The 22,688-nt window shown below is 41.2% G+C and overlaps 1 protein-coding gene across 1 annotated transcript in view; it reads right to left on the reverse strand.

The window, feature by feature from the left end:
* cacna1ba (calcium channel, voltage-dependent, N type, alpha 1B subunit, a) overlaps positions 1–22,688 on the reverse strand; it is a 254,241-nt gene that overhangs the window by 85,876 nt on the left and 145,677 nt on the right. Inside the window, exons 18-22 of the mRNA XM_038704210.1 lie at positions 15,502–15,608; positions 9,906–9,971; positions 5,771–5,806; positions 4,138–4,926; positions 3,094–3,287 (exon numbers count right to left, since the gene is read on the reverse strand). Of these exons, the coding sequence (XP_038560138.1) occupies positions 3,094–3,287; positions 4,138–4,926; positions 5,771–5,806; positions 9,906–9,971; positions 15,502–15,608 (1,192 nt within the window). The remainder of the gene's footprint in view (positions 1–3,093; positions 3,288–4,137; positions 4,927–5,770; positions 5,807–9,905; positions 9,972–15,501; positions 15,609–22,688) is intronic.

The raw sequence follows: 22,688 nt of genomic DNA on the forward strand, positions 1-22,688 counted from the left end.
TTCTTCTTCGAACGTACGTATTCAACATAGTGATGATTGTCTACACTGCCTGTATTCTACCAGAAGTAGAACAAGAAAAACGTAGTGACGAAATGCACTCTGTAGTTCTGTTTGTCCGTTTTTAGCTACTGTAGAAACATGACGATACAACAATGGTGATGTCCATGGAAGGGGGGAACCACAGGTTTGTAGATAGAAATGACTCTTTCTAAGGTAATAAAAAACATTATGGTTCATTATGTAAGGTCTTTATACACCACTGAAAACATAGTTATGGATATTATATTGCTGACAGGAACCAGGAAAAGAGATCATGGCTGTGTCCGAAATCACCCAGTACGCCATGTACGCCATTTTGTAGTGCTGTCCGAATGTGTAGTGATAATTATTATACCCTATATATAGTCGACTCAATGTATCCCAGAATGCATTTTGAAAAGTAGTGTACAACTGATGATCACTAACCAAGCCATATTTACCATCATGCATTGCACTGATAGAAAAAAACAGAATGTCCAACGGTGCCGAAATAACAATCAAAGTAGTGTCCGAAAGTGAGCTCACTATATAGTGCTCTACATACAACTCCCTACATAGGGGGTAGGGAGTTGACAGCCCATATTTCTGCTGCTTTTCTGCACTGGCTTCCTGTAAAATACAGAACAGAATTTAAAAATCCTTCTGCTCACCGATAAAGCCCTTAATGGTCAGGCACCATCTTATCTTAAAGCGCTCATAGTACCTTACTACCCTTCTAGAGCACCAGGCTCCCAGAATACAGAGTTACTTGTGGTTCCTAGAGTCAGAAATGGGGACTCGAGTTAGAGACTCCGACTAAGTGCGACTTCAGTCGCACACACAGTGACTTGAGACTCGACTTGAGACTCGACTTGAGCCTCGTCCTCAAAAGACCTCAGACTCGACTCGGACTTGAGGTGCGGGATTCGTGAACAATGTTTATTTTTAGGAAACGTCTGATGAACTTGCCTTTATTCCCTCCCTCCGTTACCTATAACCTGCCTACGTAACACGTAGCATCTGCTGCACACGGCCGCACGTGAGAGAGGACAACAAATACCGCAGCTGCTGAGCCAATCATCATAAACTTTGGCTTTAAAACTTCATACAACAAGACCCAAACAAAGACGCGCTGAACGCAAATAGGTCAGTAACCTGTGGTGAGTAAACACCAGCAGCTCAGCATTGGCCATCTAACGTTAGTTTGCTTCAGCTACGACCTACGAGAGGTTAACTCCAACTGTCGTTCGCCATGAAAAGATGAATGAGCGTTTGTTTACTTGCCAAACTTGTGGTGGTCGATTAACATAATCCTTTACATCCTGCTGGCTGCCATCACGTTAATTATTACCGTTGGATAGAAAGAGGTTCCAGGTTTATTGTTGCTCATGTAACCTTACAGTTTTATTTAGTTATAACGTTACACTGTGTTGGAGAGTGGGGGATGTGTTGACTTACAGTAGTTTAAGCTGTCATTGATTGCATTGCACATTACATGGTTGTGCTCTGTAAGTTAAAAACAGGTTACAGCTTTATTGTTGACCATGTAACTTTACAGTTTTATTTAGTTAACTTTACACTGGGTTTGAGAGTCAACAGGGTTTGTTCACTTACAGTAGTTTATAAGCTTATAATAATTCATTAATTGTAGACACATTGTATATTAGGCTTCATGGTAGTGCTCTGTAAGTTAAAACCAGGTTACAGATTTATTGTTTATTATGCAATGTCACAGTTTTATTTAGTTAACGTTACACTGGGTTTAAGAGTCTGGGGAGTGTGTTGACTTAGAGTATTTAATATGCCGTCAGTAACTGCATTGCACATTACATGGTTGTGCTCTGTAAATGACAGGTTACCATTACAGTATTCCTTAGCCTATAGCTACGCAGTTTTATAAGCAACCTGGATTGAATGCAGCAGGTGATACAACATTTGTAATAACCACGACAGACTTGATTTGGACTCTATCTCAAAGACTTGAGACTTGACTTGAACTCTAGCTCAAAAATTTGAGCTGTAAAATGTGAGCATAGAGTCTCCAAAAGTAGAATGGGAAACAGAGTGTTCAGCTATCAAGCTCCTCTCCTGTGGAACCAGGTTCCAGTTTGGGTTCAGGAGGCAGACACCATCTCCACATTTAAGAGTAGGCTTCAGGTGATCCCTGGACCTTAGTTATGCTGCTATAAGCTTAGAGTGCCGGTGGATCTTCCTATATTGTTATTCTCTCTCTCTCTATCTGTGTGCATTCTTATCCCATAAACACCACTTCTTCCCTCTCCCGTAGCTTTCTCGTCCCTCTCCTCTCTCCTTCTGTTGCTTTCTGCAGGTACTTCTGGCTCCGGAGCTGTGGGGTCTGGATCTGTGGTTGCAAGCCACCTCCTGCAGCCATGTTCCTGTTTGACACCCACTACTACAATTATTATTATTAGTCTTATTATTATTATTGCTATCATTACTACTATTATTTTTTTTATATATATTAGCACTCTATTTGCCATTACTATTATTTTACATCTCTGTGTGGTACATTGTGCTACTCTGTTTTCTTTCCTTCTGGTCTTCTTCAACCCAACTGCTCAAGGTTTCTGCCTGTTAAAAGGGAGCTTTTCCTTGCCACTGTCATCAGGTGCTTGCTCATGGCGGGAATTGTTGGAATAATATCAAAAAGAGTCCTGTCTAGACCTGCTCTATATGAAAGGTGCCCTGAGATAACTTCTGTTATTTGGCGCTACATAAATACAATTGTGTGACAACGCTAAGACCTGATGACACATATGCTTTCTGAAATAAATTTTCTTTGGGTGTGATTCTGGAACTGATAATGTCAGATTTCACCACCCCTTATGCACCTATACTATTTAATCTGCATGTGCAAATAGCAATCAATGCAAATACTCTTCATTTTAGAGGTACCTCACCGTCCTCTTATCATAGTAAGCAATATGTCCTCTGTATTTATCATACTGTACTTGGTTTAACTGGGTGTGGCTATGGAAAAGACCTTCAGTGACTGCCATGGAAGTAATTTAGTCACATTATGTGTGCATTCTGTAGGGCTCAGTTGGTACTGACTTTGCATAAGTGTGGTCTCTCCAGGTGGAGAAGTGATAGTCACAGGAGGAATTTGGATGGAGCTCTGGCCAGTTCGTCTGACGTTCCTCTGGTTGTCTGAGTCCTCTGGTCGGGCAGGAAGCCAGTTGCTCCCCCCAGGGCCCTGCTGGGGTGAGATAGCTAGGGACTCCCCCTCTGAGTTACCAAACCTGTCCCTAGAACAGAGATACCATCTTAGATATTAATACACAGTATATTCTCATTTTGCACACTGAATAAAGGATGTGGGTTACATGATGTTTGTGTCTCAGTGACATTTCATTTGACTTAACAAAGTCTGGTGGATCTGTCATCAGCATTCATAAACCAGTAGAAACACAATTTGAAGGGTCACTGTAAAAATATTGAATGTGAGAAATTTATAGTAAATCCAAAAATAAATTATTTGATGATCTCTCTATCAGTGCCATTTTTATTTTCCTTAAAAAGGTAACTGTCCTCCAAAATTATTACAGTGATATAATTTGTTTTGTCTCTGTTCTCCAGCGCATTGGATTTGAAATCAAACAGTGACTAGGAGGTACTGATATTCAGCTTTATAAACAGTGTTCCAATTACACTGTTGTTTTTGAAGTAGGACGGCTTACATGGGGAACGTGGTTCATGAGATTGGTTACTATTACATTCACTTAAACCAAAATATACAGCAAAATACATGACAACAGCAGCTTACATATAGCAGTATGTATGCTGTGTCACCCCGGACAGATTTCAATAAACAATGCTTTGTAAGACATAATGACCTTTCCTGAGACCTTCTTCTGAGACAAGAGTTGCTCCTAAGAAGTGCCATAACATAGATTTAATGCCAAAGTACTTTCTTTAACCTCATAGTTATTGATTCAATAACAGTACAGTAGCTATACCGTAGCTATAAGAGTACAGAGCTAAAAAACTGTCACAGTTCTAATTCTAACTGCACAGTATTATTAAACCGATGTGAAAAGAGTCCTGTAAAGTCACTGAACAGAGAAAAGAATATCGACTATGTACTTTATTTTTTACCTGTGAGTGTGGGTCTTCTCTCTTTGGCTGGATTTCTCTCCTTCAACTGTGGATTGGCCCTTGGATCCATGAGTCCTATTTCTTCTCCTCTCTCCATTGGCATCACTGTCTCCTCTGGAATTCCTATCCCCATCCCTGTTAGACGAACGTTCATCATTGTGGCGGGATCTTCGTTCTCCCCTCCCTCCACTGTTCACTATCCCATTGCCCCCTCGGGAATGCCGGTGTGAATGATGATGCCGATGCTCTTTCTCACTCGTGATTCCTCCACCTGCGTTGTTGTCCACCGAGCTCTGATGGTGATGCCTCCTGCCTCCCTCTCGACTGCGGGACCGCTCACTCTTCCCCTCTTTTTCCTTGCTGCCGTTGTAGTCTTTGAAGTGGCTGTGATGTACGTGGTGCAACCCGTCTTTACTGGTGTCACCGTTATCATTTGTCTCCTCTCTCATTCTGGCCCGGTCCCTGTCTCTGTGGCGGTGGTGTAGGCATGGCTGGTGAGTAACTGGAGGAGGGTCAGCAGTAGTCTCGGCCTCCTCTGGCATGCAGGTCTTGTGATGGTGGCGATGGTGGCCACCCAGCAAAGGCCCGTCACAAGGTTCAACAACCAGCGGCCGGTCAAGGTGGGTCTTCATGTCAGGCCGGATGTGGAGGGCCGAGGACATGCGGAGACGTTCTTCAGGCTCCAGCTCACTGTAGAGGGCCTCGCAGCTCGCCCGGTTCTGCCTCCTCAGCTGGTTGGCCCTCTGCTCCCACACTGACATTGTCTTCACTGACTTCTGCTGCTCCTTACTAGGGGAGGGGCAGAAAAAAACCAGACAAATCAAAACCACTGAGATATTATCATATAAAATACTGTGTGAATAATTGTTTAAACCCTCTACTTTGATGTCAATGGCTAACAGTTTGTCAGGATATAAGAATTTCCAATGGATATACTTACAAGCATGATTTCCCTTTAGATGCGTCACATTCAGTGTGTATGTAATTTACTCTTCATGACTTCATGACACATAAAACCAGCAGTATGTTTCATCTTACATGGTGGCACACATAGGCCCTGAATGATTTACAGTATGGCCATGGTGCAATGGAGCTTTCAACACAGCAAACCACTGGGTAAATTTATCAGTCTACTATGGAGAGAGCTCATCCATGGATATGCCTGAACGAAGGCCATTCATGACCACATTACCATGCTTTGACATGCTTTTCTGTCAATGTCTGTTTGTAATACTTTAAAATGGCATAATGCATGTACTTTTGGTTCACTGTGAACTAAAAACAGTGCATTAACTGTGGGAAATTACATGTGAACAGCAAATAACTTTATCCCATGTTCTCAACGCTCCATCATCCTGCACTTGCATTCCTCGTACTCCTTCAAAACTTCACAAGCAAGCACAATGCACTATACTCTTTAAGAACTAAAAGGCTGGAGAACATGGGACTTCACTTTCTGAATGAACAAAAAAGCCTGTATCTCTGTGTTTATCACAAAAATGCAGACAAGCTCTGTTATCTTTATGGAGACTTGCTTTCAAGAATCTAAATAATGAGAACATGATTATGTATGCTTTTAAGCATGTAAACATCATCATTGACCTATCGACCGCTAGCAGGCGGCTAGGTTTACCTCAGGTAGTGATGGCCGGGGGTGCAGATATAACTCCTACAAACACATAAAGGCAACAACATTGAAACAAAGAGGGAGAGAAGGAACTTCAAAAGAACACAAACATGTTATAGACAAAAGCACAGAGGGGGCCTATAAGCTTCAGAAAAATAATAAGGGGACAAACGTACAGCAGAAAAGCAAAAATATACAAAAGCCAAAAATACGATACTGTGCAAGAGTTTTAGGCAGGTGTGGAAATGCTGTACAGTAAGCTGGCTTTCAAAAATAGACATGTTAATAGACTATATTTATAAACAAACAAAATGCAAAGTGAGCAAAGACCACCCTTTGCCTTCAAACAGCAACAGTTCTTCTAGGTACACTTGCACATAGCTACTGAACGAACTCAGCAGGTAGGTTGGCCCAAACACCAGTGGCCAAGGCACCAGTGAGCCCTGTTTCTATTCAGGGGGTCAGTGTGGACATTGTGGAGGATTACAAATACCTGGGAGTGCACTTGGACAATAAACTGGACTGGGCCAAGAACACTCAAGCCCTCTACAGGAAGAGCCAGCCTCTATTTTCTGAGGAGGCTGAGGTCCTTCAACATCTGCCGGACAATGCTGAGGATGTTTTATGAATGTGGTGGCCAGTGCTATCCTGTTTGCAGTTGCATGCTGGGGCAGCAGGCTGAGGGTAGCGGGTCCTAACAGACTCAACAAACTGATCAGCAAGGCCAGTGACGTTGTGGGAGAGGAGCTGGACTCTCTGTTGGTGGTCAGAGAGGAGGATGCTGTCCAAACTACATGTCATCTTGGACAATGTCTCCCACCCACTCCATGACGTGCTGCTCAAAAACAGGAGCACTTCAGTGCAAGACTCATCCCCCCAAAATGCACCACAGAGCGCCACAGGAAGTCATTCCTGCCTGTGGCCATCAAACTTTATAACTCCTCCCTCAAAGTGTCTGACACACAGACACTTAGTTAGAACTGGACAATATTATCTGCTTTGTGCAATAACACCTTTTTAAATTACAATGTGCAATGTGCTACTATTTATTCATTATTACTGTTCACCATAACAATTTCTTAATCATGCAAATATTGTACATATCCACACTCTTTCTTTTATTTTATATTTTTACTCTGATATTTATTTACTTCTCTATATACCACTATCTTTATTTATATTCCTTTTGCCCTTTGTGCAATGTGTGCAACTGTAATACAGAATTTCCCTTTGGGGATCAATAAAGTATTTCTCATTCTGATTCTGACATCTTGGAGAACTCCCCAAAGTCCTTCTGTGGATTTAGGCAGCCTCATTTACTTCGCTCTCTTCATGTAATCCCAGACAGACTGGATGTTGAAATCAGGGCTCTGTGGGGCCCATACCATCTCTTCCAGGATTCCTAGTTCTCCTTTACGCTGAAGATAGTTCTTAATGAACTCTCAATCAGATGCCTCTCTGGTGGTACTGCACGATGAGTAAGTTTCTGCCTATACTTCTCAGCACTGAGGAGACCATTCATTCTGACCAAATCCCCAACCTGTGTTTTTCTATGCATAGCTGAGTTGTGTGGCCTTCCATGTCGGATGCTTTTTGGCCGCAAGTCTTCCATTAAGGCCACTTCTTACCAGACAGTAGATGGTGTACCAGGGTCCCACTGTTTTCTGCAGCTCTGAGCCGATGGCACTGCTGGACATCTTTCACTTGCAAAGGGAAGTAAGCATGATGTGTCTTTCCTCTGCTGCAGTAAGTTTCTTTGGCCGACCACTGAATCTATGGTTCTCAATGTTGCCCGTTTCTTTGTGCTTCTTCAAAAGAGCTTGGACAGCATATCTGGAAACCGCTGTCTGCCTTTTAATCACTGCCTAGGAGACCTTGCAGTAGAACTACCTTGCTATGGTCAGTATTGCAACGGAGAGTTGAGTTTGGCTGTTTGTCACCCAGTTGTGTTCCTTCTACACAGCTGTTTCTGTTTCAGTTATTCATTGTGTTTCAACCTACATATTGAATTGGGGATCATTACCACCTCTTTGGTATAATTGTTTAATCATGCACCTGATGATATGCCTACAAAATCCCTGACTTTGTGCAAGTGTTCCCAGAAGAACCGATGCTGTTTGAAGGCAAAGGGTGGTCACACCAAATATTGGGTTGATTTAGATTTTTCTTCTGTTACCTCACTTTGTATTTTGTTAATTGATAAATATAATTTATTGTCTATTTTTGAAAGCTTACTTTAAAACATTAACAACACAAAAAATAGATACTAGAAAATAATGGAATAGTTACTAGTAACTAATAAATAAGTACTAGTAGCTTTTAAATAGAGACTACTAAGGAATACATATTAAAACAGCTTGCCATACAATTATTACTACAGTATGAAGGAGCAGTGGAATGTTTGGCTGGCCTGGCTTGTCTTACATAGGATTTATTTCAATGTTTCACTACAGGAAGCCATCTCACGGATTCTACTTAGAGAACAGGTGTTATGCAAGTAACCTAAAGTTGTCTCATAGTGTTTCTTTCAATATCTCACTACATGCAGGGGTGGGGTGGGTTGTCTCATACTAAGACATCTCACTTCTACTACTACTAACTGAAGATCAATTTACATACTTACAGGTCACATCTTTGATTGTATGTGTGTGTGTGTGTGTCTTCGGAGCATTCCGAACAGTGTAAAGCACAGAAGTTACAGCGAATTGCTATTATCACTAATTCTAAACTGCATTGCATCCAACCTGTCCATCTCTGATGTTTGAGCTACAAGTTTTTATTTAGAGAAAGTTTAAGTTATAAAAATGTGATTACAGTTCAAACAAATCCTCAAAATAGCACAACACTGTTTCATTGCCATTTAAAACCACAAATTCTGCAAGCAACAATATGCCTTAACGCTGCTTAATAACTGAATAATTGAAGGGAAATAAAAGTCAGCAAGCTGCTTTCTGTAAGTTCTTAGTGGGTTGTCTAAACTTTACTAATTAAAGTTGCTACAACATATATACTTTATAATGATGAAAACGAAGACCTAAAATGAAGAAGTTTGGAAACCCGACCCCGTTTTGCGTTTCAAAACTCCGGAGGGCGTTTTAGTGAAGAGGGGCTCGTGCTCGGCTCTCTGATTGGGTCTTGCAAAGCAGAAACACGATGCTGCTGACCGGGTTTTTGACATCATATTTTTATTAAAATATTCTGTACCGTGCAAATAACACTCATCTGCCTACACTTGTACTGTGCATGTCGCCGTTTACTTTGCAACAACTCCCAGTCTGTTTTCTGACACCACACTCCCGTGTTACATTAAGTTACAGCCCCAGCTCGTTATTGATCCGTGCAAAAAAAAAAAAACTGGTCTGATGCTTAGTCTGTATTTATTTATTCTTTCACCAAATCTTCTGTAACTACGGAATAGACCATCTGCTTCCTGTTTACACTGGCACACGCATGCCCAGTGCACCTGAACGGGTCCTAGCTGTGCGTTGTCAGTGACACCTTGAGGACCAATTAAAAAGCTACTTAACAGCTTTCTATAAATGCTTCTTCTTCCTCTTTATCATGGTTATTAAGTTAGTATAGTGTTTCTGTTGCATGAGGATTGTTACATATAAATACTGAATATGGGAACTAACTTGGCAATATTCTATTTCTAGACCAAAACCAACAATGTGTTAGTTTGTCTCTCAAAAAGTTTTCACTTCCTTGCCCTGTCTGTGCTTCTCAGCTCCAAACCCATTGGTTTCTACTTAAAATGTAAATCTTTAAAAACATCTCACAAATATAAAGCTGACGTGACAGCAGTAACAAACAATACATATTTAGAACCAGCATGGAAAAATGAACCACAGCTGCAAATATACATAACACATACAGTATGAACAATATCTTGATTTCGACCACAAACAGTCAGATACCATGATCACTGACAGACACTCTTGACACCTGTAGATCACAGAAAAATAATAAAAACAGAACAGGAATAGTAATACTGAACAGTTGGATGACAAATGGACAATTTACACAGAAGAAAGACATAATGATGACACCAGAAGAATACAGGGTTTGGCAGCAGAAGAAGATTGATGGGAGAAGGGTAATGGGAGGATTTTAAAATTGTAACAGAGAGGTAATAACTCACAGTGAGTTAACGCTGCAGATGGATGAGCTGCTAGAGTGCGCGTTACCTCGACTGCGTGTTAGAAAACTGCACATGCACAAAACAAAAATTGGGGAGGGGAAACATCATATTGGACGACATCAGAGAAACAAAAATACACTATTTGACATTTCTCTGTCTTCTCTGTATCCTTTAGCCTCCCATCACATTTCACTGCAATGGGCCGTCAAAGCTCCGAAACACAGACTGAGACTGAACCACCAAGGAAATGTCAGAAAAATTGACCATCAGGGACTGTCATAGTGACAGTTTACTTTGTTTTTTATTCTAAAATGGGCAATCATATTAAGCCCATATATGAGAGAATTGGGTTATAAAGAAATGTATTTATGTATAAACTACTGATGCTAAAAGCCAATTGCATTTTACTGATATTTGTAGAAGTAGAGCTGCTCTGGACACAAGAATATGGGTGGAGCTGAAAAAAAAACAAAAACAACATATACTATTTGGATAAATACTGAGGTCAGCCCAATAGCAGCAGCTAGTTAATGTCAGTTTGTGTGGTGACACAAACTGACATTATGTGGTGAGTACATTGTTCTGCTACGGGCAATCCTGTCAAGTCAATTGTACTGATGCAAGATCAGGTGAACTTGGCATCCTTTGATTCAAAACATGGTATAATGTGGCTTTACTGATGGCAAAATGGCCTGCCGTGTTTCTGTGTATAACAGAACTATTAGATTTAGATTTCATTTAACTGGCCCCACTTAAAGCTGGGGTAGACAATTTATTTCAGAAGCATTTTGTTATATTTGTTGAAATTACTATTACATTACAAATCTATTTAATCTGTCCATCTCAGTTGTTTCAGCTGCAATGCAGTTTTTATTTATTGAAAATTAAATTTACAAAAATGAGATTACAGACCAAACAAATCCTCCAAATATTACAAAAGCAGTTTCATTGCCAATTAAAACCCCAAATTCTGTCTTTTAGGCAGTTAAACCTACAGTATCTGGCAAACAACCATATGTCCTAATGCTTTATAATTGGATTATTGGAGAGTGATGATGTGTTATCTGATCTGAGACTAGGACAGTAAACCCCCTCTTAAAGTGCAACTGATCTCAGTTGTGGTTTAAATGGGCCAGAACTTCCGCTGACACTAAGATGATCTGTTTTCCAAACCATTTATCTAGTAGCCTTTGCATTAGGTTTAGAGTAAGTGAACACAAACAGACCTGGTCTCTGCCAACTCCTGAGAAAAATAACTTTCTCTTTAGCTGCTAAATGCTACACTATTTTCACCAGCAAGTTGCTAACTTGGCCTGTCTGCTTTTTGGTGCTGGGCAGGTAATGTACTGTGGTTTTATCAGAGCTTTTTCACAAAAAACAGCTGCCTGTTGCTACCAAATTGGTGAGAGTGGAGTATGATGACTGTAAAACCAAAACAATGATCTGAAAGATGCTTAAAAGCTCCACAGACCTCAGGGGAATTACAGAGGTGAGTGATGATTTTCTGAGTTTGTCACTACAAGCAACTCTTTTTACAAACAGTCTGTGAATCTATTATTTTAAAGCAAGATGGTTGCCTCGGAGTTAGGTGTGCATTGTTTTGTTTTTGTGTGTTAACTCATTTCGGCTGTGATTCCCAGAGCTCTTTCACCAGAGAAGAGCTCAACATCAGGTGAACCACTCCAGCGGATTTATTTCCCACTTTTCTGACGTCATCAGTGGAATTATTGGACATTTTGGTGAAGGGCTCTCATTGTTGTTAGACGAATGAAGCACCATAAGGGGGCGGCTGTGGCTCAGGAGGTAGAGCGGGTTGGTGGAGGTGTCTGTTTTTATATTAACAATGGCTGGTGACAGTGATTCAGCAGCACTGTTCTCCTAATCTGGAATATTTTATCATTAACTGTAAACCGTTTTACTCCCCCTGTGACTTTGCTTCATTCATTCTGGTCGGTGCACGCCAATGTGCACGACGCACAGCACATGCTGGCCGACCAGATACTGTATGTGGAGCAGATAAACCTTGTCATTGTTCTTGGTGACTTTAACAAAGGAAACCTCTGCCAACAAGTGTCCAACCAGAGAGGGGATCACTTTGGATCACTGTTACACCAAAGTTAGCAGTGCCTATCACGCCGTTACATGCGCTCCACTGGGACACTCAATCTGGATGAGTTTACAGAGGCTGTGACATCCTACATCAGCTTCTGTGAGGACAGCTGCATTCCAACACGCACCAGGGTGAGTTATAACAACGACAATCCCTGGTTTACAGCTAAGCTGAGGTTGGAAAAGGAAGAGGCATTTAGGAGTGGGGACCGAGCCAGATTTAAGGAGTCAAAGTACAGGTGTAGCAAGGTGGTGCGAGATGCTCTCTCCAGCCATATTCAGAGAGACTACAACACCAGTTCTCAAGGAATGACTCTGCTTCTGTCTGGAGAGGATTCAGACAGATCACCAGCTACAAACCTAAATCCCCCCACTCCATGAATGACTCAGGCCTTGCCAACGAGCTGAACCAGTTTTACTATCGCTTTGAAAGACAATGGGACAGACCTGACACCATCCCCTGTCACACCACTGACCGGCCACAGTCCACCATCTCATTCCCCACCTCCTCCCCCTCTCTTACCATCCCAGAGAGGGACGTCAACCGACTGTTCAGGAGGCAGAAACCTCGCAAAGCAGCGAGGCCGGTCTCCCCATCCACCCTGAAGCACAGTGCTGATCAGCTGTCTCCAGTGTTCACGGTGGAATTTTTAACACCTCACTGGAGTAATGCCATGTGCCAGCCTGCTTCAAAGCCTCCACCATCATCCCTGTCACCAAAAAACCAAGGACCATAGGACTAAACGACTACAGACCCGTCGCCCTGACCTCTGTGGTAATGAAGTCTTTTGAGCACCTTGTGTTGTCCCACCTTAAATCCATCACAGACCCACTCCTGGACCCCCTGCAGTTCGCCCACAGAGCCAACAGGTCTGTAGCTGATGCAGTAAACATCGCCCTTCACTACATCCTCCAGCACCTGGACTCCCCAGGAACCTACACCAGGATCCTGTTTGTGGACTTCAGCTCTGCTTTCAACACCATCATCCCGGCCCTGCTGCAGGACAAGCTCTCCTAGCTGAACGTGCCTGACTCCACCGGCAGGTGGATCACAGACTTCCTGACAGACAGGAAGCAGCACGTCAAAATGGGAAAATATGTCTCTGACTCCAGGACCGTCAGCATCGGTTCCCCTCAAGGCTGCGTTCTTTCCCCCTCTTCACTTCTCCCTGTACACCAACAGCTGCACCTCCAGTCACCAGTCTGTCAAGCTCCTGAAGTCACATCCTCCCCCATCATCCTGTGAGACTCCCCCGTTGCCACTGTGGACTCCTTCCACTTCCTGGGCACCATCATCTCCCAGGACCTCAAGTGGGAGCTGAACATCACCTCCCTCACCAAGAAGGCCCAGCAGAGGATGTACTTCCTGCAGCAGCTGAAGAAGTTCAGCCTGCCAAAGACAATGATGGTGCATTCCTACACCGCCATCATTGAGTCCATCCTCACCTCCTCCATCACCATCTGGTACGCTGCTGCCACTGCCAGGGACAAGGGAAGGCTGCAGCGTATCATTCGCTCTGCGGAGAAGGTGATTGGCTGCAATCTTCCATCACTTCAGGACCTGTACGCCTCCAGGCGTGAGCAGGAAAGATTGCAGCTGACGCCTCCTACCCCGGACACAAACTGTTTCAGACTCTCCCCTCTGGCAGGAGGCTGCACTCCATCAGGACCAAAACCTCTTGCCACAAAAACAGCTTCTACCCATCTGCAGCTAGCCTCATCAACAAGGCCCGCCCCCCCTCAAATCATACAATCGTCTCTGCACATGTAAATATCACTTCATGTTATATAATGCACAAACCTGGCACATTGCACACTGTTAATTTGTTGTTAATTGTAAATTGTTGTTGTTCCATTGTTATTTTTATTATTTTTTTTTTTTTTATATTGTCAGTTGTATTAATTTTCTCTTTCTATTCTTCTGTAACTTGCATTTGTTTATTACATATTTATATATTTCTACATCTATTTATGTCAACTGTATGTCTGTCTGCGTGTAGCACCTTGACACCAAAGAAAATTCCTTGTATGTGTAAAACACTACTTGGCAATAAAGCTCCTTCTGATTCTCATTTAGTACAACTTTAAAGACCAGAATGAATAGGCCTTTTGAATAAGGTCACTTGATCAAATGTAAAAAAATAATAAAAAATATTCCCACACTAATTTATGTCATTGTCATTTGTCAGGATCTATTTACAAGAATCCTGAAAGGCTGATAAATTACAATGTACTTCATGTCCATCGTTTGAATGAGCCAGCGCTTTAAGATTAAATGTGTATAAATGTTTTATTCCTTTTTACCAACCTTTGTCTTTGCCATTCAGATTTGCCACATAGGGTATCTACCATGTGGTCAAAAAGTGATGTTCAGCTCCACCGTTAAGATTATATATGCCTCCAGAGCAACACTCGTTAAGTGTTACAAAAAGGATGTACACAAATGAGCCATAGCAGGTAATGCACAACACTGTTTGTTACAGGCTACAGAACAGTACACAGAACAGTATCTTTCATTCAGTGAGAAGGGTAACAAAGTATTTGAAATAAGAGTAAAACAATGCATATTCAATCCTAGTTGGAGTTACCTGGTTAAATAACGACCAATAAATATATGAAATATCATTTAACATTTTAATATACACTATCATATATTGCCTGGAAAGTTATTATAAATTAGTCCATAATTAGCCTTGTGAAAGGGTCAATTTAATTGCTGGGATCTGTCTATCCTAATATCATACATGCTGAATAAGGGGGGTCTTAAGTGTCCATTCTGGTTTTGTGTAAAAAAAATATACTGAATATCATAAACATAGTCTGCATTAAAAGCAAAAATATCTATCACTTCAGTTGTGAGTAGCATGTTTTCTGTTGATGTTTTGATTTTTCTTAAGGACCCTGCCAAAATCTACAATAGACATCATTTGGGAGAAAAGAATATGTGGTTGAAGAGATTAACAGTGACTCTCACTGGGACATTGTGAGAACTACACCCAGGGTCCTCTGGGGAAGAACTAAATCAAACAGAGACCATGCATGAAAATACCAATGAAAGAACATTCTGATTAGGTTGTCTATGTTTGTGTAAATGCAGACAGAGAAACAGGCAATCACAGAAAAAACAGGAAAAAGAACAACTAGAGATTGTATATATTTAGGGTATAAGCATAATATAAATGCTATTTACCACAGACTTGGCGGTGTGTATTATTGAACTGTTTAGTGCACAGCTGTTTTGTATTTTTGCCCTTTTATCTGTATTTGTTTACATTTTTTAGAAAGAAAAAAGAATCTGAGCACTGAATGCAAATTCTGCCAATTCAAGTGTATTGCCATATTGATGAACTAGTGTTTAGCATGTGAACATGTACAACAAAAGGTACCCAGAATTCCTGTGAGTCTTTCCTGTGGGTGTGTGTTGAGTAAGAGAAGAAAGAACAGGATTTCAGATATCCAGAACAAACATTAGAGGAGATTGACTTACGCTGTGATAGAAATGTTAGCGGCCGACATGGGGCTGACCTCCTTTACCTCCTTAGCCTTCTGGAGTGCAAGCTTCTTATTGATGGCCTCCTCCTGTTCCTCTTCATCCTGGACAGTATTTGCAAAAATAAACATACATACTAGAGCTGACCCCGAAAAGTGGAAGATTTGATGCTTCGATGGGCGGAGCCTGATTCGAGTGTCAATCTCGCAATAGAGGCTTCACAGCGGTGTTGTGAAACAAGGATCATACTATTTTGGCGATATGGGGGTGCTCAATGTCTGATTTTACATAGAACTACCAGTTTTCTCCCAATAAGTTAATATACAACTTATTGAAATATAAATATCAACATATAATGCTGTAAATAAAAATGTGAAAAGAAAAAAGCTTTAACAAAGTTAAAGGTTTTTAAAGTGCGTGAATTAATCCAAAATTGAAACCTTAACCCTTAATGAAGAGGGGTCAGTGCGCATGTATGGGTGTAGTGTGTCTGTGGGCCTTTGCGAAACTAGACCCTCGCCACTTCCACTCCGTCACGGAGTGAACTCTTGTCGGAGTCATCCCCCGCAGCCTAACTGAACTACACTCTCCCCCCAGCGTAAATAGGATCTGACGTTACCACTGCAATCACTGCTATAATATGTGTATCAAATAAACAACAGTTGTGTCTATGAAGATTCTCAGTCATCCAGGTCATAGTTATCCAACGAAGGTTAAAAATCAAGGGCAAGGGCATCTTGGTTGAAGATATTCCAGTATCTCCAAGTCCAGTTGCCCTAAACAACAGTTGTATTAAAGTTCAAGATTGATGTTGAGGAAAAAGTGTTTTTTGCTATAATAAAACTGAAAGCATTTGTCACTTATTTTGTTTGTTCATGAACCAAATTATTTTGGTTAGATTTAGAATATTTCTGTAAGACTATGACTTCAGATATTTTCGAAAAATAAATATTATATTCTTTTATGAAAAGATTGATATTCATTGCAAAAGAAAAGCCTATATATTTGAACCTCTTTATCTTATATGAAAATATTACATTCACAAATAGGCTACAACATTTCAAAATAAATCAAACATTATATTGAAGCATTTCATAAATCAGTTAAAATGTGTAAGGACTACTAGGCTATTAGAGTTTTGGAGGCATGATTTTTTGGTCATTTGAATATTTAAGACCTGCATTTTCAATCCCTTTGTTTGTCCTTCATATCTAAAGATGAGGATGTTCAAATTTCTGTTTTTGTTCAAATGTACAACAATACCCAGGTTCCACACATGACTTAAGTGAATGACTAATCATTCATGCAGCACACCTGGACACACCACCGGTCACAGAACAGAACTGCCTCACTGCCACAAACAACTGTCTCCACCTGCTGGCATGTAAAGCCTTCTGCTTCCAGCACTGTTCCAAAGACTTCTGTTCCTGTCATCATCATGCATAGACCAGTAAACCGAAATGTGCACATCCCACACAGAAATCATAGTAATCTTATAAGGATTAGGACAACTGCACCAACTCTAGCACCCAAAACAAACTCATTTAAAATGGCTCTGTCAAGTAAGACTTATCTTAAATGATTTTATCTTGTCTGCAAATCTAGATTTTATGTTTTTAACTGAATCATGGTTGCAAATGAATGACTATAGCTAGCTGAACTGTGTCCGTCTCAATATGATTGTTTAAGTCAACCGAGGGTCAGTGGTCGTGGTGGTGGGCTAGTGAGCGTATATAGGAAAAAATTTTAATTTCATCAAGTACGCTGTGATGAATTTAACTCCTTTGAAGTTCTCACTCTTAAACTTGGAGGGCTGCAACCTATCATACTTGTAATAATTTATCGCCCCCCAAAACCGCCTGGAGGATTTTTATCAGAACTTCCTGAATTTTTATCTACTCTGGTTTTAAATTATGACAGAATTGTTCTTTGTGGCGATTTTAATATTCATGTTGATTAAATATGGCCACTTCTTTTAACTTCAAACAACATGTCAAAGGGCAAACACTTAACCGTGGTCATACACTGGACTTGGTTTTTATCCTGGGTGCCAGCATTTCCTCTGTGGAATTAGTGGACATGACCATATCTGACCACAGATGTATTGTTTTTAGCTGCGATTCGCCTTTTACTCATGCCGCCTCACCAAGCTCCGTGTGTTCTCGCATCTTTAATGAACAAAGTGTTTCAGAGTTTTGCACATTCTTTCAGAGCCAAAGCCAACACCTGTCTGATTCCAACACCAACAATCTGGTTGATCACTTCAATCATATCTGCTTGTAGTCACTAAATATTACTGGTTAGGCCTACGTCTAAAGCTAGTAAGCAACCCTTTTAATAGTTTTAACCAGTTTTATCCCATCGACCTGTCTGAGCTTTTAAAAACAGTATCACAAATGAGTGTCCTCCAGCCCACTTGATGTAATGCCTACAAAGTTTTTACTGAAAGTAATGGATTCTGTTGGGCCCCATTTGATCTCTGTTTTTAACAGCTCCCTATCTACTGGTTGTGTCCCTGATTATTTTGAAATGGCTTGCGTGAACCCACTTTTAAAGAAACATGGTTTAGATCCCTCCCTCCCACAAAACTTTAGACCAATTTCAAAACTGCCTTTTATTGCACTGTACTGGAATATAACAAATTATTTGAAAAGTTTCAATCTGGTTTCAGGAAGTACCACAGCACTGAGACTGCCCTGCTTAAAGTCACCAATGACCTTTTAATGTCTGCTAATGAAGGTATGTGCTCAGTCCTGGTACTCCTGGACCTTAGTGCTGCTTTTGACACCATTGATCACAACATCATGTTAGACATCTCAGGGGATCTCTGGTACTGCCCTAGAATGGTTTTCATCCTACCTGTCAAATAGGAAGTTTTGCGTGTCTGTAAACAACTATGTCTCTTCGTTCTGTCCAGTTAAATATGGTGTGCCTCAGAGGTCGGTCTTAGGACCCATTTTGTTTTCCTTGTATCTGCTTCCCCTTGAACATATTATCCATAAACATGGCATTTCTTTTCATATTTATGCAGATGACACACAAATGTACTTGCCCGTCAGATCCACAGACCCTGGAATGCTGAGTTCACTTAACAACTGCCTTTGTGAAGTTAAAAAATGGATGTCAAATAATTTCCTCCAGCTGAACTCAGACAAAACAGAAATCCTGGTCATTGGGTCCCAGCAGATGGCAAAACAAATACTGCCACCTGCTGGTTCCCTAGTAAATCACATTAAGCCTGTTGCAAAGAACCTTGGTGTTTGGTTTGATAGCAATTAAAATTTTGAGCAGCACACCACAAAGCTTGTTCAATCATGTTTTTATCAACTTAGAAATATAGCAAAAATTCAATCTATGTTAACTTTTAAGGACACCGAGACCATTTTACACACCTTCATCTCATCACGCCTGGATTATTGCAACAGCCTTTTCACTTGTTTAACCCAAAGATCTACTGATCAACTCCAGACTGTCCAGAACTCAGCTGCCAGGCTTTTAACCAGAACAAAGAATTATGACCATATTACACCTATTTTAGGTTCATTACACTGGCTCCCAGTTTGTTTTAGAATTGACTTTAAAATTTTATTGATCACTTTTAAAGCACTTTGTAACTTGTTTTTGAAAAGTGCTCTACAAATAAAGATTATTATTATTATTATTATAGTACAGACACTTTTACATGAAGTCCTTATTTATACTACGGTGATTTTCTTGTCCTGTTCATACTTTATAAGTTCTACTATTGCTGGGCAGACTTATTGTTTCTTGGCCTATTCATTTCATTGTTACGTTACATTCAACCTGGTGTTAACTTGCATTACAAAATAAACTGAACTTGCGTCATCTAAAGGTTACTTTTGACAATTACGTTACTTGTTGTAAATAAGGTTAAAAACATTAGGGTGTCAGAGGTAAAGCATTCATTGTGCACAAATATGCTTATTATAGACTGATTCTATGAATGCACATGAGGCTCTATGCATACTTAAACAAGTTTTGCTCTGACATCTGAATGGTAGTGAATTTGGTCTCATGCCATGTTTGAGAAATTGTTCCTTTTTAGAATTTTTAGAAGACTAATCTGCAAGCATTTTCAACTGGTGTGGTTTAAAAAGGCGATAAAGGGTTTCCCCACATAGGGCAATGTCATTCCCAGGTTCCAAATTTAAGTAGTTAACAATATTGGTGTGGTTTTACATTACATTTATTAATTTAACTGACACTTTTATCCAAAGCAACTTACAATTGCTATACATGTCAGAGATCGCACGCCTCTAGAGCAACTATGGTCTTGCTCAGGGACATATTGGTGTATGGGTCACAGTGGGGGATTGAACCCGGGTCTCTCACACAAAAGGCATAGTTGCAAAGTTTATTTCAGTAATTCCATTCAAAAAGTGAAACTTGTATAATTCATTCCACACAGACTGATATATTTCAAGTGTTCATTCCTTTTAATTTTGATGATTATAACTGACAATTAATGAAAAGCCCAAAATCAGTATCTCAGAAAATTTGAATATTGTGAAAAGGTTCAATATTGAAGACACCTGGTACCACACTCTAATCAGCTAATTAACTCAAAACACCTGCAAAGGCCTTTAAATGGTCTCTCAGTCTAGTCCTGTAGGCTGCACAAACATGGGGAAGACTGCTGACTTGACAGCTGTTCAAAGACGACCATTGACACCTTGCACAAGGAGGGCAAGACGCAAAAGGTCATTGCTAAAGAGGCTGGCTGTTCACAGAGCTCTGTGTCCAAGCACATTAATAGAGAGGCGAAGGGAAGGAAAAGATGTGGTAGAAAAAAAGTGTACAAGCAATAGGGATAACCCTGGAGAGGATTGTGAAACAAAACCCATTCAAAAATGTGGGGGAGATTCACAAAGAGTGGACTGCAGCTGAAGTCAGTGCTTCAGGCAGAGACGTATGCAAGACATGGGTTTCAGCTGTCGCATTACTTGTGTCAAGCCACTCTTGAACAAGACACAGCGTCAGAAGCGTCTCGCCTGGACTAAAGACAAAAAGGAATGGACTGCTGCTGAGTGGTCCAAAGTTATGTTCTCTGATGAAAGTAAATTTTGCATTTCTTTTGGAAATCAAGGTCCCAGCGTCTGGAGGAAGAGAGGATAGGCACAGAATCCACGTTGCTTGAAGTCCAGTGTAAAGTTTTCCACAGTCAGTGATGGGTTGGGGTGCCATGTCATCTGCTGGTGTTGGTCCACTGTGTTTTCTGAGGTCCAAGGTCAACGCAGCCGTCTACCAGGATGTTTTAGAGAACTTCATGCTTCCTGCTGCTGACCAACTTTATGGAGATGCAGATTTCATTTTCCAACAGGACCTGGCACCTGCACACAGTGCCAAAGCTACCAGTACCTGGTTTAAGGACCATGGTATCCCTGTTCTTAATTGGCCAGCAAACTCGCCTGACCTTAACCCTATAGAAAATCTATGGGGTATTGTGATGAGGAAGATGCGATACGCCAGACCCAACAATGCAGAAGAGCTGAAGGCCACTATCAGAGCAACCTGGGCTCTCATAACACCTGAGCAGTGCCACAGACTGATCAACTCCATGCCACGCCGCATGTCTAAAAATCCTTTTTTTGTATTGGTCTTAAGTAATATTAAAATTTTCGGAGATACTGAATTTGGGATTTTCATTAGTTGTCAGTTATAATCATCAAAATTAAAAGGAATGAACACTTGAAATATATCAGTCTGTGTGGAATGAATGTATACAATATACAAGATGTCTATGAAGATTCTCAGTCATCCAGGTCATAGTTATCCAACGAAGGTTAAAGTCAAGGGCAACTGGACTTGGTTGAAGATACTGGAAGACGTTTCGTCCCTCATCCAAAATACTTCTTCAGTTCTGACTGACTGGCAGGGAAACTCAGCTATTTGACCTCAGTGGGGTTGTTTGCCAGGATCGTCGATACCGCTGGTTCGATAGTGTTCCTGGTTGCTGTAACGACAGTCGTTACAGTCGTTAGGACTACCCGAGGCCAAGACTGAACGACCATTGTTGGTATCTTCACCTGAGGCCAATAGGTTGTTTGTTGAGTTTCCTGGGAAGTGATGAAAGGACAGCATTGTAAGTGGGGGATAAGTGGTGGCATAGACCCCCTCCTCTGTTCAATGACGGCTTCTCGACCCGGGTGTAGATGGCTTCCTTCCATCCATCTTCTCTGTCTAAAATGAGGAGTTGGCCCTTCTGTGTTGAGCCATGCGTTTGTGTAGTGGTTGTTTAGTCTCCCCAATATACAGGTCTGTACATTCCTCACTGCATTGGACCGCATACACTAGCACTAGCAGAACTGAAGAAGTCCTTTGGATGAGGGACGAAACGTCTTCCAGTATCTTCAACCAAGTCCAGTTGCCCTTGACTTTAACCTTCGTTGGATAACTATGACCTGGATGACTGAGAATCTGCATAGACATCTTACACAACACAAACTTATTCCCAACAGCCTACACTTAGGCTCCACGGTGAAAGGACACAGAGCCGTAAGAATCCTAGAGAAAGCGCAACACCAGCTACTGAATGAGAGAGTGAGACAGATACATTTCACCATTGAAGCCCTGAACAAAGAATTGGACAACATACACCACAAACTAGAAACATATCTGCCCAGTACAGCACTGGAAAATGTCATGGACTTCATCAAGAAAGCACAGCTATCTCAGCACAACAAGAGCAAAGAAAGACAGACCCGGAAATTTCAAAACCTACAGTCCAGAGTGAGCTGCACTAACAGAACAGGAGAATTGTCTTGGAGGAGAAAGGACAACAACCCCACAACACATGAAACAGACAACAGATGGGTGAAAAACCTGTCAGATAGGGAACTCACCCAACCAGAGAAAGACGTTCTGGCCAAAGGATTAAACTTTGCCTTTACACCACAGCAACTACCTATAGTTGACCTCATCACAGCCACAGAATCGGCCATTAGGAAAAACAAATTAACAGAAACAGAAGCGGAACAGCTCAGAGCCCTTCCAACCTCACCATCCAAGAAAGGAAGGCCGTGACATCTCTGAGCAAGGATCAAAACATCACTATCCTACCTGCTGACAAAGGAAGATGCACGGTAGTCCTCAACACAGCAGACTACCAGAACAAAGTCAACACACAACTAATGGACACAAACACATATGAGACACTGAGACGA

This window comes from Micropterus salmoides, unplaced genomic scaffold (genome assembly GCF_014851395.1).
Source record: "Micropterus salmoides isolate LMB-PRFRI ecotype aquatic unplaced genomic scaffold, ASM1485139v1 Ms_hic_scaffold_7, whole genome shotgun sequence".
Lineage (NCBI taxonomy): Eukaryota > Metazoa > Chordata > Actinopteri > Centrarchiformes > Centrarchidae > Micropterus > Micropterus salmoides.